Source organism: Strix uralensis, chromosome 8 (assembly GCF_047716275.1).
Source record: "Strix uralensis isolate ZFMK-TIS-50842 chromosome 8, bStrUra1, whole genome shotgun sequence".
Taxonomy (NCBI): domain Eukaryota; kingdom Metazoa; phylum Chordata; class Aves; order Strigiformes; family Strigidae; genus Strix; species Strix uralensis.
In genome coordinates, this window is record NC_133979.1 from 8,853,691 (window position 1) to 8,872,536 (window position 18,846).

Below are 18,846 nucleotides of genomic sequence, written 5' to 3' on the forward strand. Positions count from 1 at the left end.
AACTTTCCTTGCATTTGTTTTCTTTGTTCTTAGCAGATCTTGTAACAGTGATCATTTTGATTAATGTATTCAATGCTCTGTTTTACTCCCGATTCATCTTTTTTGCAGCAGTCAGCATTCCGGCCTGGGTAAGGTGAGGCTACAGGGTGGCTTTAGTGTTTCTCCAGTAATGCCAATCTGAGGCTTCCAGCTGGAGATGAATAAAGCATGGAGGCCACTGTAATGATTTTGTAAGGTAGCAACCCCAAACACAGGTTAAAACAGACTTTCATCATCAGATGTAGGATTGGCTCAGCCATATCCCTCTGTGACAGCAGACGAGCACTGCTTGGCCCTGTGCTGTTAGAATATCAACTCTGTATCACTGAGAGCCTGGTAGCCACTGAGGGCTAGGTATGCTGGCTTTGCGCCTCTGTTGAGATAGCTTTGTGGTTCGGGGTGGTTCACTACATTCCAAAACTAGAGTTTGTGTGCTTGCCTGTTTAAAAAAGCTACCATATTAATAGAGGTATTAATTCTGGGAAGAAGGAGAATGTGTAGGTTAAAGTTCACCCTTTTCTGCTTCAGGCACGCCAGTACTAGGTGACTGGTCTATGCTACATATTGAGGAACCAATAACCAGTTCAGGAGAGAATGGTTCTCCCTATCCCTAAATTGATGGGCGATCTCTTCTCTGGAGGTGCTGGCCCTCCATTGACCCAAAAGATGAGCTTCAACAAGCTGCTTAAGTTTTAGTATGTTGAAGTTTAGGTGGATCCTGTCAACCCCACCTACTGACCTACACTGAATGGCATCATCAAAGTTTACACATCAATGTAAAAAACTGTGTAAAAAAAAAAAAAGTGAAAATTGCTTGATTAATTGCCACAGATACACACTGATAGGCAGGCAAGTTGCCAGAGGCCTGCAAGCTCTTAATATCCTTTCCCTCTTTTCTTTATTTCTTTTACTCAGCACTACATTTTTGTTCTTTTCAGAACTTTTTGGCATTTGTTGTTGCAATCAATCTGCCGTTCCCTGCTGACGCCTCTTATTGCATTGGTTTTTCAAAATCTTTCATCAGCGCCTCAAGCATTACATTGTTCTTCAATCTGCGTCAAGCTCCTAGTCCTAAAATACAAAGACCTTGGGGGCTGGGGCCTTAGTTTCTTCACAAGTCACTTGTCTCCATTACCCTCCCTGAGAGTCACAGCTTCAAGAATCTTATCATGGAAAGATCCCAGGACAAAATGCTTGAGATACAAAGGCAGAGCCTCAGCAATAAAATCAGAAAATGTTCAGGCCTAACCACCTCTCTAAAATATCACTTTGAAACTGTTGTTCATATGTAGGGGATGTGAACTCATCTGAAGCCTTGTGAATATTTTCAAGCTATTTTCCATTTTTATAGGAAATCCAACATACAAAAGGTTTTCTGAGAAATGTTTGTTTCTGAAAGTAGGAAACTTGGTTTTTTTCAGGTTCAAATCCTTGAATTTTTTTATTCTGATTTTACATGGTCAACTATAAAAAAAGGAGGGAAAGGTTTTGAGGGTGACTATAAGGGAGGCTCTGAGAGAAAGCAGTGGAAAGATTATTTTTTGCTTCACAAGTCTAAGTATTTTTCCCTGTTCTCTCTTCTGATTCACAACAACAAATACATAAGGACTTTTTCAGCCTTACTTACTTACTTTTGAGCAGTAGATGCTTAAATTTAAAAAGTGAAAGAGAAGAGCAAGGATAGAAGGCAATGAGTATCAGAGAAGTACAATAGTTGATGGACACTTGAAACTCAAGGGGAAGGGAATAACAGAATGACTCAAGCTATGTCAATGTAAAATGAAACAGTATTGTTCATTTTCTTTTAAACTGTATTTTGAAGCAAAAAAACTTTATTCTTAGATAAAAATCCATCAAACTGCTTTTTCACACAAAATTTTCATGAACCAAGAGTTTGGCACATAACTGGACAGCTCTTTCAGCTGCTCTGGAAAAATTATTCTGATCTCTTTGTCCAAGATAATAAGACTGAAAGCATACAGATGTTCAGCATGCAAAATATTAAAGAGAGAAAAAAATACTTCTGCTTAATTTTTGCTTTAAATTTTTTTATGCCAAATGGTAGACTTTCTGAACACTATCACAGAGAGCTGTTACTTGTGAACAACAATTTCAATATTTTTGGTTGAGTTTTAGCTTAATGTATGAATCCCACGTCCTTGCTGTCACAAAATCTCCATTTTACCACTTTTGCAATATTGCTGGCATATGTCTCCAGCTGTCTGTTGCTGACATAGAATTGCTTGTGATTATCTGATGCTGAGCTGTTCTGCTCTGTTTTTGTGTTTTTAATCTCTCCAACAATACCTGAACATGCTGTGCAGATCGTGATTATTGGGGCAGAATACAGTCCTCTTTGAAATTTACTGTCCCACACAGAACATTGGAAATTCTTATGATCTTTATATCCAGGTTGAATGTGAACTAGATTTCTTTCTGATTTTATAATGTAACATTGCAGACTGTTGACTTATTGACTATAACGTTAGCATTTTCCAGATTGGCAGACAAATTGCCTTGTAGGAGTGTCTACATGTATTTATACATCATCCAAAGGTTAAACTATAGAATATATTTTAATTGCCTAGAGATAACTCGGTAAATTATATCACTAGGACCAAAACTTCTAAACTTAAAAAATGAAAGTTCCACACCAAAACCCATGTTACTATCCAAGTAAATAAACCACTCAGCAATACCGATTACTGACAGTCTTCCACTGATGTTCCTTAAATAGCATCCCAAAGACATAGCTGCCATTTTAGAGGAATTTTTAAGACAAGAGGAAATTTTAATATTCTTCTTAGCCTTCCTAAGCATGGAGTTTATATTGATCTTGCTATTTCAGCGAGGACCGCAATTAAAAAAACCAAACCAAAGAAAATGAGGCTTTCAATATGTAAACATTTTTTTTCACTTCTAATTATCTTAAAATTTTAAGGTGTAAAAAAACAAAACCCCAAGCAAGCCAAAACATGTAACACACTGTAAGAGCAGCAAGTATGCTCACTGAGAATATGTTGTCAGAGGAAACATAACCTTGGAGCTATCTGAGGTGTTTAAGAGTAAGTCTAATTATTAATTACATTTCTTACTTTCCACTTCAGGCAACACTTTTTTCTCTGGAATACAGACCCCTAAATAAATTAGTGAGGAATAACAAGTTTCCCACAAATCAGCTGATTTACAGTAACTGCCCAGGCATGTGCTCTTACAATTGGTAAACATGAGTTAATTCAAAGTAGTTTGCTCTCAGTGGAAGAAATATGTTACCCTGCAATAGCTTGGTCACCTGCTGTGCTTGTACCTTTACAAGTGATCAGTAAGAAGTCAAGGGAGCATAATATATTGAGCCTGAGAAACACATGTATTCCCTTCCTGGGGGGGTTTGACTTGAGGAAATTATGTGTGTCTAGATGAAGGAAAGAATTTTAACAACTGGAGACACAGAGTGGGGGTCTGAAGCCCTTCAGCCGGATGGGGGAACCAAAGCCAGGCATCTCATTTGCCAGGCAAGGGCCCCAGCGAGGAGGTTATCGATAAAAGATGGGAGATATCTCTGTGGTGTCCTCCTGGTCTTTCTGGATGATTTTGAAGGAAATCTCTCTCGGCCTGTCTGAAAGGAGGTTTACATATGCCTACCTTCAGGTGAGAATTTCAGGCTGTTAAAGTAAGAAGATGGAGGTATCCTCTTTCAGTCTTTGCTCCAGAGGATTGGAGTTACAATGCTCTGTGCTCCACGGTTTCTACGGATGGGATTTTGGCAGCTTCCACACTGAGCACAGATGGTATTTGAGATCTTGTTCTGAGACAGCCCTGCAGGGTAAGCAATAACTCTGTGGGATTTCTTGGATTGTAAATCTGCATGCAGGTATCTGAGGTCCACTGGAGTCCTTTCTAGATCCAACCTCTCTTTGAGTCCATTTCACAACATGAGGTGTGAGCAAGAATGGTTACTGTCCTTGTTTTTGATTAACAGATTTTTTAAAAATAATACTGTGATACTTGTCAGGAGTGATTTCAATGAGTTTTGGAGAGACCACAGAAAATCGAAATATTTGTGTCATGCATGGTGTGTAAAATCAGTGAAAAGTCTCTGTGGGCAGTAGCTGATCACAAAGGTATATATAGAAGCCTCAGTATAATGAAATTGCTCTCTCCCCTTTTTGTTAAATTATAATTGGTGTCCTTGTTAGTAATCACACTATGGGATTAAAGACTGCCTTGCCCTTGGAGACTGACTATGCCTTTCATTGTATAGTCCCTCCAGGTCAGAGGCAAGGCAGATAATGGTCTCTACTGAACTGTCCTTACTTGTTAAGAAATGTCAATTCATCACTTTTCATAGGTAAAAATTTATCTAAACCATTATTAGCTTACTTCCCAACCAGTTACCTATTTAGAGCAGTATCTTGAGCTACTGCCCTTTGCTGCTTCTGTTTTAGACCTTAAACAAAATTCAGCCTTCCTTTGCTCTGTGCTCTTGTGTTTTTGGATAAAAACTGTAGTTATCTTTTATATATGTGTTCGCTAAATAGTGTGATGTATTCTCAGTAGTGCCACCTTTTGCTTGTAATATAATCCCAGTTGTCTCCGCACCGATCTTATCTTTTCTACTTTATTACCTCTTATACGTACTGGTAAATAAAAAGGGAGCGAATTTAGAAAATATAGGCCATTTGGAAGAAAGTCTGTGTGTATCATATCAGAGAATTTGAAAGATTATGCAAATATCTACAGATCCCAAAGAGTCAATCTATACACCAAGATTAAATTTAGGGATGGACACAAGCCCTGTTTACTCTCACTGTTCTGGAAAGACTGTTTTTGCAATATTTTCTCTCCTCAGAATAGTAAAACTAGTTACGATGAATTCAACAAAGTCTGTATGCTGCAGTGCCCCAGACAGTTTCTTATTTTCATTGACATTATTTTTTCATCAGTTTGGACTGTGTAGTATCTGCAGACGGTGTATGTTCAAAATATTGGATTGCTGTGTTTTTGCATACAAACCTTATAAAGGAAAAGAAATACCAGACTGTGTGTACAAGCATCAAAATTTGATTATATGCAGGATCTAATCTTAATATCACACCATCCTCACTGAAAAGCATTGCAAGAATGTTCCAATTCATATTCTGAATGGTGTGTTTCTCTGCAGTCATCTTGCAGAATTCTTATTCCTACCAGGAGAATATCAGTATATTGAGCTGAATAAAAATGTATACATTAAATTGCTTATTCAAATGTCCAGCTTTGATGTTTGTAGAGAATTTAAGCAGGAGGCAATATAACCTGAGCTTTGTTTTATTGATACAAGAGGCTAATGTGAGTTAAAAAACAGGAAAGAATGAGAAGTTGTATAGTACACTGGAAATGTGAAAAAAATGCAGATTTCGGTTATTAGCTTTCACAGCTGTATTTGCATAGAAATATACTAACGGCTGGATGACATTTCATGCATGAACTTGATAGAGCATCCTTAAATGTATTCATGTTAGAAGAGTACTTAAAGGGAACCTCGAACTCAAAAATTCCCGTCTTTGTTTAAAAAAACCAAAACTGTAGTTTCCCTAGGGTATTCTAGTACAAGATATTTCTTTATGAAACAAAGCTTCCTTTGTTATGAGGAATACTGTGACAGCCTATGAAAGGCCCTCCTTTCTGATCACACTTTGAAAAAGATCCTGATTCCCCTGAATGTCAAATATTATTGCACAATAGATGTTGCTCAGGCGTTTGTGGAAAATACTAGAAAAGCATGAAGCCCCTTGAGGTTTCAAACACTTCTTGGGTTATCAGTTTCCTATGCCTTTTTCTATTTTGAGGGAACACCTTCCTCATAAGTGGGGCAAGGAGGAATGCCAGTTTTCTATGCTGTGTGAGATAAGAGGAGTTAACTCTTCCTTGAAGAACTAGAAGAATTCCTGGTGGGGTCTATCAGCTATCCCATGGTATGAATTTTGGTGAGTTGGGTGACAACAACTCCCTCCAGTTAACAGTTGCTTGTTGTGTGTGGTTGGCTTTTTTAAAATTCACCTACAAGCACAGACCAGATGCAACTTCATTTGTAACTCATAAATTATAAAGATGTCTGGTTTTAGTAGGAGTGGAGAGGTTCTCAGAGTATAGAGAAGGTTTTTATATCAGTAAGCACTTGCAATTTCTGTTTCCAGTAGTTTCAGCATTCAGGTTGCCAACTCTAAAGAATTATGTTCTTTTAATTTAAATATGATTATTAACAAGAAAAAGCTGAGGAAGGCACTTTTCTGAAATATTCCAAGGGTTATTCCTGCTCTGTTACCTCCCATTCACCTTCCACAACAGGATTTTACGTGCTCATGTTAGTTGATGTTCTCAGAAGAGCTGCTGGTCCATCTCTGATTATGACTTTCATTAGAAGTAGAAAAGTCTATCTTTTCTTCTGAATTGGTGAGATGTGAGCACTAATTCCTGGGAATATTTTCTAAAAACTCACTTTATACTGAAATATAGCCAGTCCTGAAAGGGATTAGAAGGAGTATGACAAGAGTATGAATTAAAAAGCACTGGGGTGTGAAAGCATTTCTCTTTAAGCAGTTTTGACTCTGTCCTTACTTATACAATCCCATTTCTGCTGCTGCTGATTGTCAAGAACCTTCCAAAACAGCAAGAACCATCTCTAGATTCCTGTTCAGTCTCCCACTAAAATCAGGCTTCTGAACGAAAGTGGAAGTGTGAGTATGTGGAGGTACCATTCTGGAAAAAATGCAGTCAGTAGTAGTTGACCTCCTTTTCTTCTGTGCATATCCCATATTACTTGTGTGAACTTCTCAAGCAGAATATGTCTATATAGAAAAGGGCTGCAGGATCTTTTCTCTGTCGGTATAATTGCTGGTTCAAGAGAGATCAGTGCTGTACAGATGTGAGAACAGAAAATCGAAATGGAAATATTATGAAAAAGGGTCATTAATACCGTCTTACTCAGAAGCTCTGTCTAAAGCATAACATAATCACGGGCAGTGTCTAGAAATAGTATTTTACACTGAAGCCCAAAGGTTACAGAAAGACTTAGTCCTTGCCAAATTAAAGTCATTTTGTCATCTAAGGTACAGAAGGAATCAAATTCTTGCAGTGGTGTAAAATCTATGTATACGAAGCTACTTTTAAAGTCATATTAGTAAAATGTCTGTCAAAAACCAGGAAAAAGTCTGGTTTAAAAAAAGGAAAGGGAAAATCTCAAATAAAGTTTCCAGATAGAGTGAAAATACATATGCTGAAGCCATCAGTGGATGGTAGTAGCAGTAAAGATCATCTGGGCTGCAACAGCAATATTGTCTTCTTGAAGTTCTTAAAAACAGTGGCAGTGGTACCAAAAGGACATGTTTTAAAGGTGAGTCCATATACGAGTCAGCACAAAGGAAATGTCTTTCCTACTTTCCTCTCAGGCAAGAAGTTTATAGCATGGAAAACAGCATACTGCCTGAGTAGAGAAGATGGTATTTAGCAAGATTTTGAATGGTGTACAGCAGGGTGGGAGCAGAAAGTCATGACGATTTGAGAGTCATTTGCAGCTCCCAGACAATCCAGCCTCTGGCTCCTGCTGAGCAAAAGACTGGGTGAGAGTGGGGAGAATTACTGCTCACACCGAGGCAAGATAGCACTGACTGGCAGCGTCTCCTGATTCCTGTTGACTTTCTGTGGGCACGTTTAACCTGTAATTTGGAAAAGGAAAATACAGTCTGGCACACATTCTTGAAGGGTTGCCAGTCCCAGATCTATCCATTGCATAGCCTGCCAGAATGGGAAAGATAAGTATCTTGCAGACCAGTATCCACAGCAACAGACACTGGAATTTTATCTTTTCAATACATATAAAAACCCAAAGAAAATAATTACTTTTTCATTTTCCACTTTTATAATAGTAATAGTGACCTTTAGGTCAGGAATTTTCAGCAGTTAATGACTGTCTGGCTTTTTCTTCGGCCCTTGGTTTCTCCAGCCAGTCATTAACAGTGAGGAAAGTGCCTTCTCCAGTGGTCACTTTGGCTTAATCATTACGTTTTCATGCTACAGAATATACCAGCTGGGAAATAAGTGTCTCCTATGCGAATGGACCCATAAAGTGTTCCTTAGGTTTAATTTCTTTGAAAGAATATTCTGTTAGGACGTGAGAGTTTAATGTAAAAGATGACTGAGTATTATCTTCAGCCCAAAGAAAGGTTAGGTCACTCTCAGGAATTGGGACTAAATAGCTTTGCAGTGATGCCTTTCCTCTTCTGAGGATGGTTTAAGGCCATAGATTTCAAAAGATTAAATCTTAAGAATTTATCTTTGTAATCTAGGTTCCCATACTGTTCTCTTGGTATTGGAATGCTTTGGAAATTTTATGTGGACACAAATATTTTCTCATCCATCTTCTAGGATCATACAGGAACTGGACCTCTTTTTTGTTTGTTTGATTTTTATATGTAATCATTGTGACGCTGACAGCAGAGTGCAGCAGCAGTGTCTTGACAGTTAAAAATTATTTAAAAGTCTAAAGGGGAACAACCCTGTGAAATGCCTGCCCTGCTCTGTTTGTCTAGCTAGTAGATTCCCCCCTTCCAACCACTCTCTCTATCTCAAAACACCTAGAAGCTGTATTTGACTTTGTTCAGAGGAAGAATAATTTTCACCTGGAAATGACTAACTTACACTTTACTGTAAGATAAAAAATTAGACACTATGGAACAGAGGTATCTTGGGACCACCCTATTGATCATATTCTTGGTAAAAATTAACCAGATTGTGAGTAGATTGTATGCGTGTCCATACATAAACCTTTGAACAGTCTTCAGTTCTTGCGCATTGTTATTTGAGTTATTCTTTAAGCTTTATGACTTTAAATGCCATTGTTAAAATACAGTGCTACCTAAAAAAATTGTGACTATGACTTTCCTTCAGGGTATATTTGAGCTTGAAAACAATTGTGTAAGAAATGCACTACTTGGAGGATAAATAAATTCACAAGTAAACAACAGTTCTCTAAACTGCATATTGAATGTGTAGGGATTCCTAGAAGTAGTCCAGTGTGCTGTTATTGCTGAGTAGTCAGGTAGTAGTGAAGCACCTCCACTTGAATGGTAAAAGAAAATGGGTATTTCTTCATCAGTAGATTTAAAATCAATATGGTGTCCCTTGAGGGTTTGGTATTAAACATGGAAGTAATATGACTGATGAGCCTAATTTTAATGTTTAGCTGTGAAAGAGATTTAGCACCTGCGTAACTATTATTGGTACTATTAGCTTTTCATTTTGTATCTTTAAGTGTAAACACAGAGTGTACATCAAAACAGCAGGCATCAGCTTCTGTTTTAACACTTTTTTTTACTTTTCAAGAAAAATAGCAGCAGCAAAATATAGGTAGTGTTCCAGGAAACAGCCACTCAGGAGTCCCACAAGGGCTGGGACTGTGCTTTGTGGTTTCCTGACTCTCGGTGTGACACTTTTACTTTTTAAACTGAGGCTTCATTTATTTTCTGAAAGTATGACAATCTACTTCTCAGCAGGGTTGTCTTGTTTCTAAAAGACTGGACTTGCTAGAGGATTTAAATCTGGTGAGGATCCAGTAATTCCCTTAACAATGAGTTTTAAAATCTACACCTTCAAAACAGTTCTACATCTTTAAACCTCAAGCTAGCCTCAGTGTTAAAAACAGCTGGCTAACCATTAGTAGAAATGAGAAAGGTCCAAAAGAAAGGAGTGACAATACTTGTGTTTCAGTCTGTGCTTAAATGGATCTTTTCCTCAGCTTCACAGCTAACCAGTGCCAGATTATTTATACATTTTAAAGGCAGAAATTAACACTGTTCCTTGTAGGCAGAAGAGAAATGTATGGGATCATTACTAATTCTTTAGCATTATAATGCCTTCTGGCTCAACGTGTGTGCTAGGGACCAAGTGTAAACACGTATTTATCATCCTGACCCTTAATCTGTTCCCCAAAAGTCCTTCAGTGGAGAACTGTGAAACAGCCTTTCTAATGGATCTGAGACCTTTTTCTGCTGCCGATACAAAGATCTTTACAGCCTTTGCTGTAATTGAACCTTCAAATGTAAAATCTTGCAAATACCAGAGTGTTCCTTTTTCCCAAAAAACAATCCAAACAAAAAACCCCACTATTACACTAGTTGCCTTTGCATGAAGTCTGTCCGTTTTCTTTCACTGGGGCAAATTACCCAGGCCTCCTTGGTACCTGAAGAGATCTTTGACCTTCCAAGTCAACACAATTTTTGAGTCCTTAGCTTCTCTTCATTTTCCCCGTTATTTCCAGTTCCTCCATTTTTTCTGTCTTCCTTTTTCTCAACAGCAGTCTTAGATGTTACTAATAGAATTCAGCTGTGGAGGAAATATAGTCCCAGTAAGAGTCAGTGTACCAAATCCCTCCCTAGCCACTGAAATTAGTGGGATACAGTTGTCCTTCACGTAATTTTAAGTGTCGACAGAGTAATTCCAGCTATCAGTCTGTCCTGTCGTCTTTCTGCAGCTCCCTCTACCTCCATTGTAACACAAGGTAGAGGAGCTAGGAGTTCTACAGCAGCTGTTATTGTTTGATCAGCAACACAATCTTTGCTGGAATTTCATTTCCCTTGCAGCCTAGCTACTAGAATACATTTGTCATCCATACTTTGTAGCAGACTTATATTTGCCTGTAATTACATACCAGTCTGGCAATACTTTATGTTAACAATAAAGTATTGCCATTTAAATCCCCAATCTTAAATGAAAGTATTTGCAAAACTCTGTAATTGCTAAAATAATAAAGCTGCCATTATTGTATGGGAAGTTTACAGCTTGTTACTGAAACATTTACATCGGTTTAACTATACCTGTATGCATTCCTTATGTTTTCATGTGTTGCTTAAGAGACAGACAGGCTTCTGCTGGGCATAACTGTAGGTTTCTGATACATTCAGAGAATGGCTGGGGTTGGAAGAGACCTCGGGAGGTCATCTTGTCCAGTCCCCTGCTAAAGCAGAGCCATCAGGAGCAGGTTGCCCAGGACCATGTCCAGATGGCTTTTGAGTTATCTCCAAGGATGGAAACTCCACAAGCTCTCTGGGCAACTTGTGCCAGTGCTCAATCAAAACTTTCCTTCAGGCTTTCCAGCTTGTGGTCTGTGCCCACGTACTAAGAAGTCTATAAAAGATAACTATAAAATACAAGTTCACTGTGGTTAAACTCAATGTAATGGGTACAGATACTACTGCAAACGCTTAGGGATATGCAAACCAGAAAAGAGAATATAATTTGGTTTCATTTTGTTTTTTGCAAACAAAACCAGTGATGCCCCTTTCTTGCTGTTTGTTACTCATTCTATTTTTTTTTTTTTTTGCCTTTAATTAATTCTCCATGTTATTGTTCTCTTCCCAAGACTGACTGAGTAAAGCAGACCTCAGCACTAGAAACATGAGTAAGCGTTTGCTGTGAACCGTAAGCAACATTGCCACATTTTTTCATACAGGAAGCTCAAAACAGCCGTCCTCAGTATGTATGTGTCTCCAAAAGCTTGGCAGTTTGTGCTAAAAGGGGCACTGCCTCTAACCCTTGTTCTTACACACCTGCATGGAAGTTCCCAACCCTCGGTGCTGGTTTTGGGGGAGGACAGGGAAGGTTTGTGCTCTCCCAGCCATCACCAGGGGACACTAACGCTGAGTGCTGGTGGTTGTGCATTACCCTTCAGGTGAAAATTACTATCTTCATTACAACCTTCAGGTGAAAATGGATGTTGATTGTGTTGATATGTGGCAGGTGAGTGTGGGGTGTTTGACTATGAAGGATCTGGTCTTCTCATGCTGCCGTAGCTCTTCTGACCTAGTCTCTCTGCACTTGCTGGTGCTGCCCTGGCCTAGGGGCAGACGTCCCCATGCACCCACCTCCCTAGCCCTGGGAGAGGACCCTTCTCTGGAACAGGTGTAAGGAGTTTTTAACTTGCAAAAAGAGTTTCCCGGTGCCTTCACTGTGGACGAGTTGGGCGATGGAGGCCGCAGGGCACCTCGCCAGGATCCTGTCAGCCCGCCAGGCCCAGCGATGCCACGACCGAGGCCGGGGGGCAGGAGCCGTCCCTCCGACCTGGCTGCCCGGCGAGTTACGAGCTGACACCCCGCCCGGCCGTACCCTCGAAAGCCTCTCAGCCGGAGGCACCTGCCCGCCCCACCGCCCTCCGCAGCGGGGGTGTGAGGCCGCGGCCGGGGAGCCGGGGCAGGCCCGGGCCTGCCGGCCGGCGAGCTGAGGCGAGCCTGCGCCCCGCCAAGGGGTCGGGACACGCCCGGGGCCGCCGGAAGGGGTGTTTCCGCATGGGCCCCGGGCGGGCCGGCGCGGGGGGGAGCCAGGCGGGGGCTGCTCCTCCCGCGGCCCGCCGGCCCCGGCCCCCACCCGCCCCTCGCCGCGCGGCAGCCCGGCTCGCGTCGCTCCGCGTTGGATTGCTCGTGCCTGCCCGGAGCTGGCGGCTGCCCGGCTGGCGGCGCGGCCAGGCGAGCTCAGCCGAGCGCAGAGGCGGATTTTGAGGAACAATAACAGAGCGGGGAGCGCGGGACCGGCGCGGCCGCCCCGCCCGCCGCCGCACCATGTACGCCTTTGTGCGGTTCCTGGAGGACAACGTCTGCTACGCGCTGCCCGTCTCCTGCGTGCAGGACTTCAGCCCCACGTCCCAGCTCGACTTCGACAACCAGAAGGTCTACACGGTGTACCGCAACCCCGAGGAGGCGGAGGACGACGACGAGAGCCCCGGGGAGTGGGGCGACCGCCTGCTGCTCCACAAGGCCCAGATCCTGGCGCTGGCAGGTGAGGGCGGGCCGGGCCGGGCCGCGGGGGAAGGAGGAGGGGGAGGCTGGGCCAGGGGAAGCCCCAAATGCCGCCCCCTCCCCGCTGAGGTGGGGGAGGGAGGGAAGGAGGGGGAGGGGAGGGGGCGGCATCGCGCCGACACATGCTCAGAGCCCGGGCGGCACATGGCGGGGAGGGGGGGGCGCGGGGGGGGGGGGGGGGAAGGACGGAGATAAGATGGGGGGGGGGGGGGCACCTCCCACCCTCCCCATCCTCTCTCGCAGCACCGCGGGGCCTGGGCGGCCCCAGGCCCAGGTAGGGCTCGCTGGGGGGGTGCCCAGCCGGGCAGCGCCGCGCTCCCGTGTGAACTCTGAGGCGCGGTGCTCCTCCGGAACGGTTTCCGAAATAACCGTGAGCCCGTGGAAGTACCCGGCGTTACACAGCGGCGGGGGTGAAATCAGAAACTTAAAAAAAAAAAAAAAAGTTAAGGTTTTCATACACAGTATATTTATAGTGCATGGAGTCATTTATATACCTTTGCAGTTTGGCAGCATGTTGCCAAATTAGAGAGGTACTGTTTTATATCCACTTTGTTAGTTTAAGTGACCTCACAAATTGGAAGGCAATAGTGGAACCAGACCTTTAGATACTATGCCTGTTAAGCTTGGTGTTGCTACATTTGGTTTGTTTCATGATTAACTTAGGAATGTCTCTCTAGCTAAGAGGGCCAATTAAAGTGTATATTAAGAAATAAACCTATATTTTGGCCATTTAAATGAGTTCAGCCCTTGTGAGATAGTACTCCTGCTATGCGTGTCCCCAGATCAAGACTCTTTGGCAGTATGTTGCCTTGAAGACTTTCTGTAGTTTCCTCGCAGCCACAGAAAACACGCTGCCATAGTCAGGGTTGACATAGAAAGGAAGTTTGATGTTGTTTGTAGCAAATTACTGGCTAGAGTGGACTTGCCCAGTAGGCTGTTGAAAGACAACAAGGACTATTTGAAATGTCAGTCTGGGTGACAAAGAGGAGATTGGGTTCTGATCCTGACTTTTCCCCTTGGGGAGAAACACTGGGTATGACTGTTTCCCCAAATATGGAATGGGCTTAAAAAACTCTGCTGTCTAGCATCGTTTTGAGAAGGCAGTGCCAAGTTCTGATCTCTAAACGGAGTAACTTGGTGTTGAAGTTGTATAAAACTATTCTTTTTAAATTTTATTTTTATTTTTGAAAATAGCAGTTCCTAAACTAGTTCAGCCTGGTGGGGGTCCATTTGGTTCCTGACTCGGACAGTGACTTTTACCATTATCCTGTTTCTCATAGTAGCCATAAACAGATGCCGGGAAAGAACAAGAAACAGGCAAACATGTATGTCATTGCCCTATAAAGCTTTTCCAATTTCTGAATATTTGCAACTCCAGGAGTTCAGGAGAACCAGTAAGATAGCCAACTAGAGGAGTGGATTCTCCCACTAAGTTTTTGTTGTCCTGTGCCAGTGTGTGTTTTGTCTGTCCCATCTGTAGCAGAAGAGAATTGGTATATGATGTATTTATTGAAGTTACCTGTCACATCCGTGGAAGACAGCAGTGTCTTGGACTCTTCCCAAAGGCATCCCAAGTTGGACTTCACCTTCCTCTTTCTCACTGGGGAACTGCAGCAGCAGCGCCCTTTCTGTTCCTCATGTTCATCCCAACATAACCAAAGTGTTTCAGAGAAATACTTAGTAATAGGCATTTTGCTCATATGTTGAGCCTATACCAGATTGCCTCAGTTTTCCATCAGAAAGTGCACCTACTTTCTCAGTTCCCTTGTTCCAGGCAGAGTCTGTATGTACCCAAGAGAAGTGTTCTTCTCTACAGTTTCCATTCTTTCATCTCTCTTGAACCAGAACAAACCAATATATGCTGTTTCCTCCAGAGAACAAGACTTGTTACCTGTATTAGTGATTTGCACTAATTGCTCCCCAGAGATTTTAATTTCTACAGAAAATTCTCCTGCTGAGCCAGGAACACAAAGAAACATATAGATATCTTTATTACATCTGTCACATCTCAATATAGTTGACTAGATCTGTAATTTACATGGTTGGAAGACTTTTCACCTGAACACCAAATGAGTCCTTACTTCTGTGCTTCTTTCCACCCTGCACCATGTAAAAATACCTTAATTGAATTCAACATGTGTTGTATACAAAGGGTTACTTTTAAAGTTGTCACTTTCTCCCCACAGTTTTCATATTAGTGTTTGCTTTTATAATGGTTAAAAACCTTGGGGAGAAAAGTTGATCTTAGATGAAGACATCTGAGCACAATTTTCGGTTTATAGTGACCAACTCTATTTTTACAGATTATGAGAATGTTTTATGGCAAACATTACAAGTCTGATGTTATGCAAACTGCTTATTTAGTTTAAAAAATAAGTTTACAAGTCTGCAGTAATGTTTCACATACTAGTATAGAACTTTTCATTCTAAAGGATTCCAGTCTACCTTAGTAGTGAGGTAAATAAGGTGTATAAAGTTCCTTTTATATGTAAAATATACAAAGTTGACTTTGAATTTTTTGAAGGAATCCTTACCTGCGTAAATATGTCCCATCAGTGACTTTAGGGTTTACTGCTTTGGTCCAAGGATTCCTCATTAGGAACAGGCTTCAGGATCAAAGTCATGGTACAGATATTAAATTAAACGAACAACAAAAAAGAATGGGGGGGGAAATGTCTGTCTTTTTTTGAGCCTGCCTGCACAGTATTCTTTAACAGTTTGACTGGCACCCAATTTTCTTACAGTGATTTAACAAGGCTGCTCAAGTAAGCAAAGTTGTACCTATTTATATATTTTTTTCATGATCAAACTGTCCAGGCAGTGGGAGTTAATCATAGTCTGAGAAACAGATCCACTTGGTTTTTCTTTCTAGTTTCAATTCTTTGATTCTTTGTGGTGAGGTTGGATGGTTGGAAGCCTGTACACTTACTGTTGCTGCAGAGGAGAGAGCACTGCTGGAAAGGTGTCACAAATTTAAAAAGAAAAAAAAAAAGGAAGTGTGGTAGACATGCTCACAGCATCAAGTAATTGTGATAGACTTGGTATGTTGAAGAGGTAAATACTGTCTTCTTTTGAATACTTAAGTAAGAGATAATATCTAGTAGTATTACAGCAGAGTGATAGATGAACTCTGAGCAGCTGTACGCTTTTCTTGTGTCTGTGTGTGTATGGTTGGAAACTGCTGATAGTGGTATTACGTGTTCAGCTGGGAACCTTCAACTTTTGAAGAAGCTAGCCAAAGACATGGCTCAAACCAGAAAGGTTAACCCCCTAAGACAGTTGTAGATCTTTGAGCCATATTTAAAAAAATGTTTCGTGCCATGACAAGTTCAGCATTTGGTTAACAGGCAACTGATGTTATGTAGTAATAAAGGAATAATTTTGTTTACCTCTTGAATTGAAAATATAGCTCAGCAGTCTAGAGTTTCACTGTATAGCAGGTTTTTTTTGAGGTGGCATGTTAACTGGTCTATGTTATTGAGCACAGAAAAATAGTAGACAGCTTTTCAGGAAGAGTTTGAGTCTGTCTTTCTGATCATTCACATCCTTTCTTTTTGTTCTTTGCTGTCCTCCTCTCAAAATGCTGAAAAGCTGTTTTTCTAGTCCCTCTTCTTGAAATATGTGTGCCACTTGCAAATTTTTCACACTTGTTCAATATAGTCACTAGCAGAATTTTGTCTATAAGCGTATGCACCTTACAGGAGCTAGCATGATCCTTAGATGACCCTAATGGAGCCCTTTCTTGCTTTGCTAAAGTGATGAGTGTTAGGCAGAATGAACTGAGGTTCAGGGACTTTTTAAAGTTCACTACTTCAGGCTATGTTTGTTAACAACTTAATAGTGATTATCTTGTGATTGGAGTCATTCTTTCCTGACTACAGTAAATAATTGTTCTCTCTAGCTGCTGCCCTCAACATTTCCCACCCACACGATGGTAACAAATATATCTTCATTGGATTCTCACAGTGATTCCTCTAGCTGCCACAGCAGATGTGTTAATACCTGTGTGCATCCATATTCTTTCTTGCCCCTTTATAAAATGCTATGCTCCATGTCTTATTAAAATAGGTTAGGCAGTTTTTAAAATCTTCAAAAGCTTGTACAGCTCATGGTGAGGTAATCTGCTGTGTATTTCAGAAAGATGCAAAATCTCTGTTCCCAGAACAATTTTAAATTAAAATGTTTCTTGGACTGAGTTTTGAGCTAGGTTGTTAAGAAGTTGAACCAGGCTTCTTCCCTATGGATATAGCTGATGGAGGAAAGACCCTTTGTCAAATGCTGGAAGAGGTCAAAATTTACAAGATGGGATCTTAGATTACATCAAGAATATACAGAATTTAGGTCAGGAAGTGGTCTTGATATGTAACATTATCTTAAAGCTTTTATTGGTATTTCTGTAGTCTTGTGCTTCTACGTACATTTTTTTTCCTCCTTGCGCTATTCAGTCAGCTTGGGCAGTTGGAGTACATAGAGCAGGTTGTAGCTGTGGGTGCTGTGTACCCATGCTCCATCCCATGTTCATACATACTCTGTGTGTTGCGTTTCCTTTCCCAGGGCAGTCTGTAGACTGAATGAACTATTGTGGTAGGGATAGCGTTTGCTAACTCTTTGTTCCTAGAAAGCTCTAGGTCTGTCCCCGTCATGATATGCAACTCATACGGTATGTGACAGGGACCTGGGGAGAAATGGCACCAGGAAAAAAAGCAAAACGCCTGCAACTGCTTCTTGGGTGATCTCAAGTGTTGCCCAGAGTAAAGAAGTGCCAGGAGGAGGCTGTAGGAAACCTTCCAGTAGTGATAGTGGTTCCTCACAGGCTCTTCTTAATTTGTTTGATCTTTTTTCCTGGGATAGCTCTGGAGTTTCTGTGGATGAGCTTGTGTATCACTGCCTTTGAGCAGCAAGCCCAGCGCTTCCTGACTGTACTGTCTATCTGCTGTACCTGTGCATCGGGTCTTGCCTCTGTGGTCAGTGAAAGTAAGCCCAGCAGGCTAGGCAGTGCTGAAGTAACCTTGTTCAAAATATGAATTTTAAAAAATTTCTTTCTTTTTTTTTAACTTTATACTGTGGCATTTGAGGTGCATGGCTTACTTCATTACGTACTTACCTGGCATGCTACTGCTGTTAACCTTTTCACCAGGTGAAAGATCTGGCTGTATGCAGAGGTTCACCAAATCATTTTGCGTAACAGAGTAACTACATCACACTGTTAAATATAGTCCTGAATACAGTATTCATAAAGAATATTTAAAGCTAAATTTCACACTCATTTTTTGTTTGAACCATTTCTGGTTTATTTTTAACTCTTTTAAGATGAAGAGTGTTGGGTTTTTTTTTCCTTCTAAATTCTACTGTAGGAAGATATCAGATATGAAGGGCTTATACAAAGGCACAATTTTGGGGGTTTTTTGTGTCATTTTTGTTTGTTCAGCGTTGAAGACTTAACATGGCACATTTGTGCAAAGCTTAAATGGCAGCAACAAAAAATTTTGGAACTTTTAAAATTGTAGATGATAAGTAGTGGCTTGGAGTAAACCTTGTGATACTGTAGTGGTGATGGTTATATGTCATCAGCAGGATAAAGTGACAGTAAAAAGGAATTTAAAAAGCTGGGGTTTATCTGTGTAAGAAGATTTTACCCTTACATTTAGTCTTCTCTTTTCTCGTATCACTGTGCTTATTCTGGAAATAAATATCTTTTTTTTGGTCTTAAACCCTTTTTAACTGACCTGCTTGTTCCTCAGTCACATTTGCTTTTTGCTTCACCTTAATAGTCACAAGTCACTCATTTATTTTTAGGACATAAAGATATACAGGTGACCTACACTGTTGTTATTTCTCTAGGTCTTAGTACATATGTTGCACCACATAACACCAGTTGTGCTTGTAAATGTTGTATAAGCCTAACTGTGATACAGTAAAAGTATGAATTTCAGGATTTTAATAAATTTGACTTCAAAGATAGTATGGTTATGGTAGCTATGGT

General features: G+C 41.0%; 1 protein-coding gene across 4 annotated transcripts in view; it reads left to right on the plus strand.

Moving 5' to 3' along the window:
* The window catches only part of BEND5 (BEN domain containing 5), a 970,982-nt gene that overhangs the window by 566,055 nt on the left and 386,081 nt on the right, over positions 1–18,846 (plus strand). Inside the window, exon 1 of one of the 4 annotated variants that reach the window (XM_074876089.1) lies at positions 12,414–12,843. The exons of 1 other annotated variant lie outside the window; for it this stretch is intronic. In XM_074876089.1, the coding sequence (XP_074732190.1) occupies positions 12,627–12,843 (217 nt within the window). In that variant the 5' untranslated portion in view covers positions 12,414–12,626. Of the gene's footprint in view, positions 1–12,413; positions 12,844–18,846 lie in introns of those variants that run through there. 2 more of the 4 variants (XM_074876088.1, XM_074876090.1) reach the window with 2 other exon arrangements.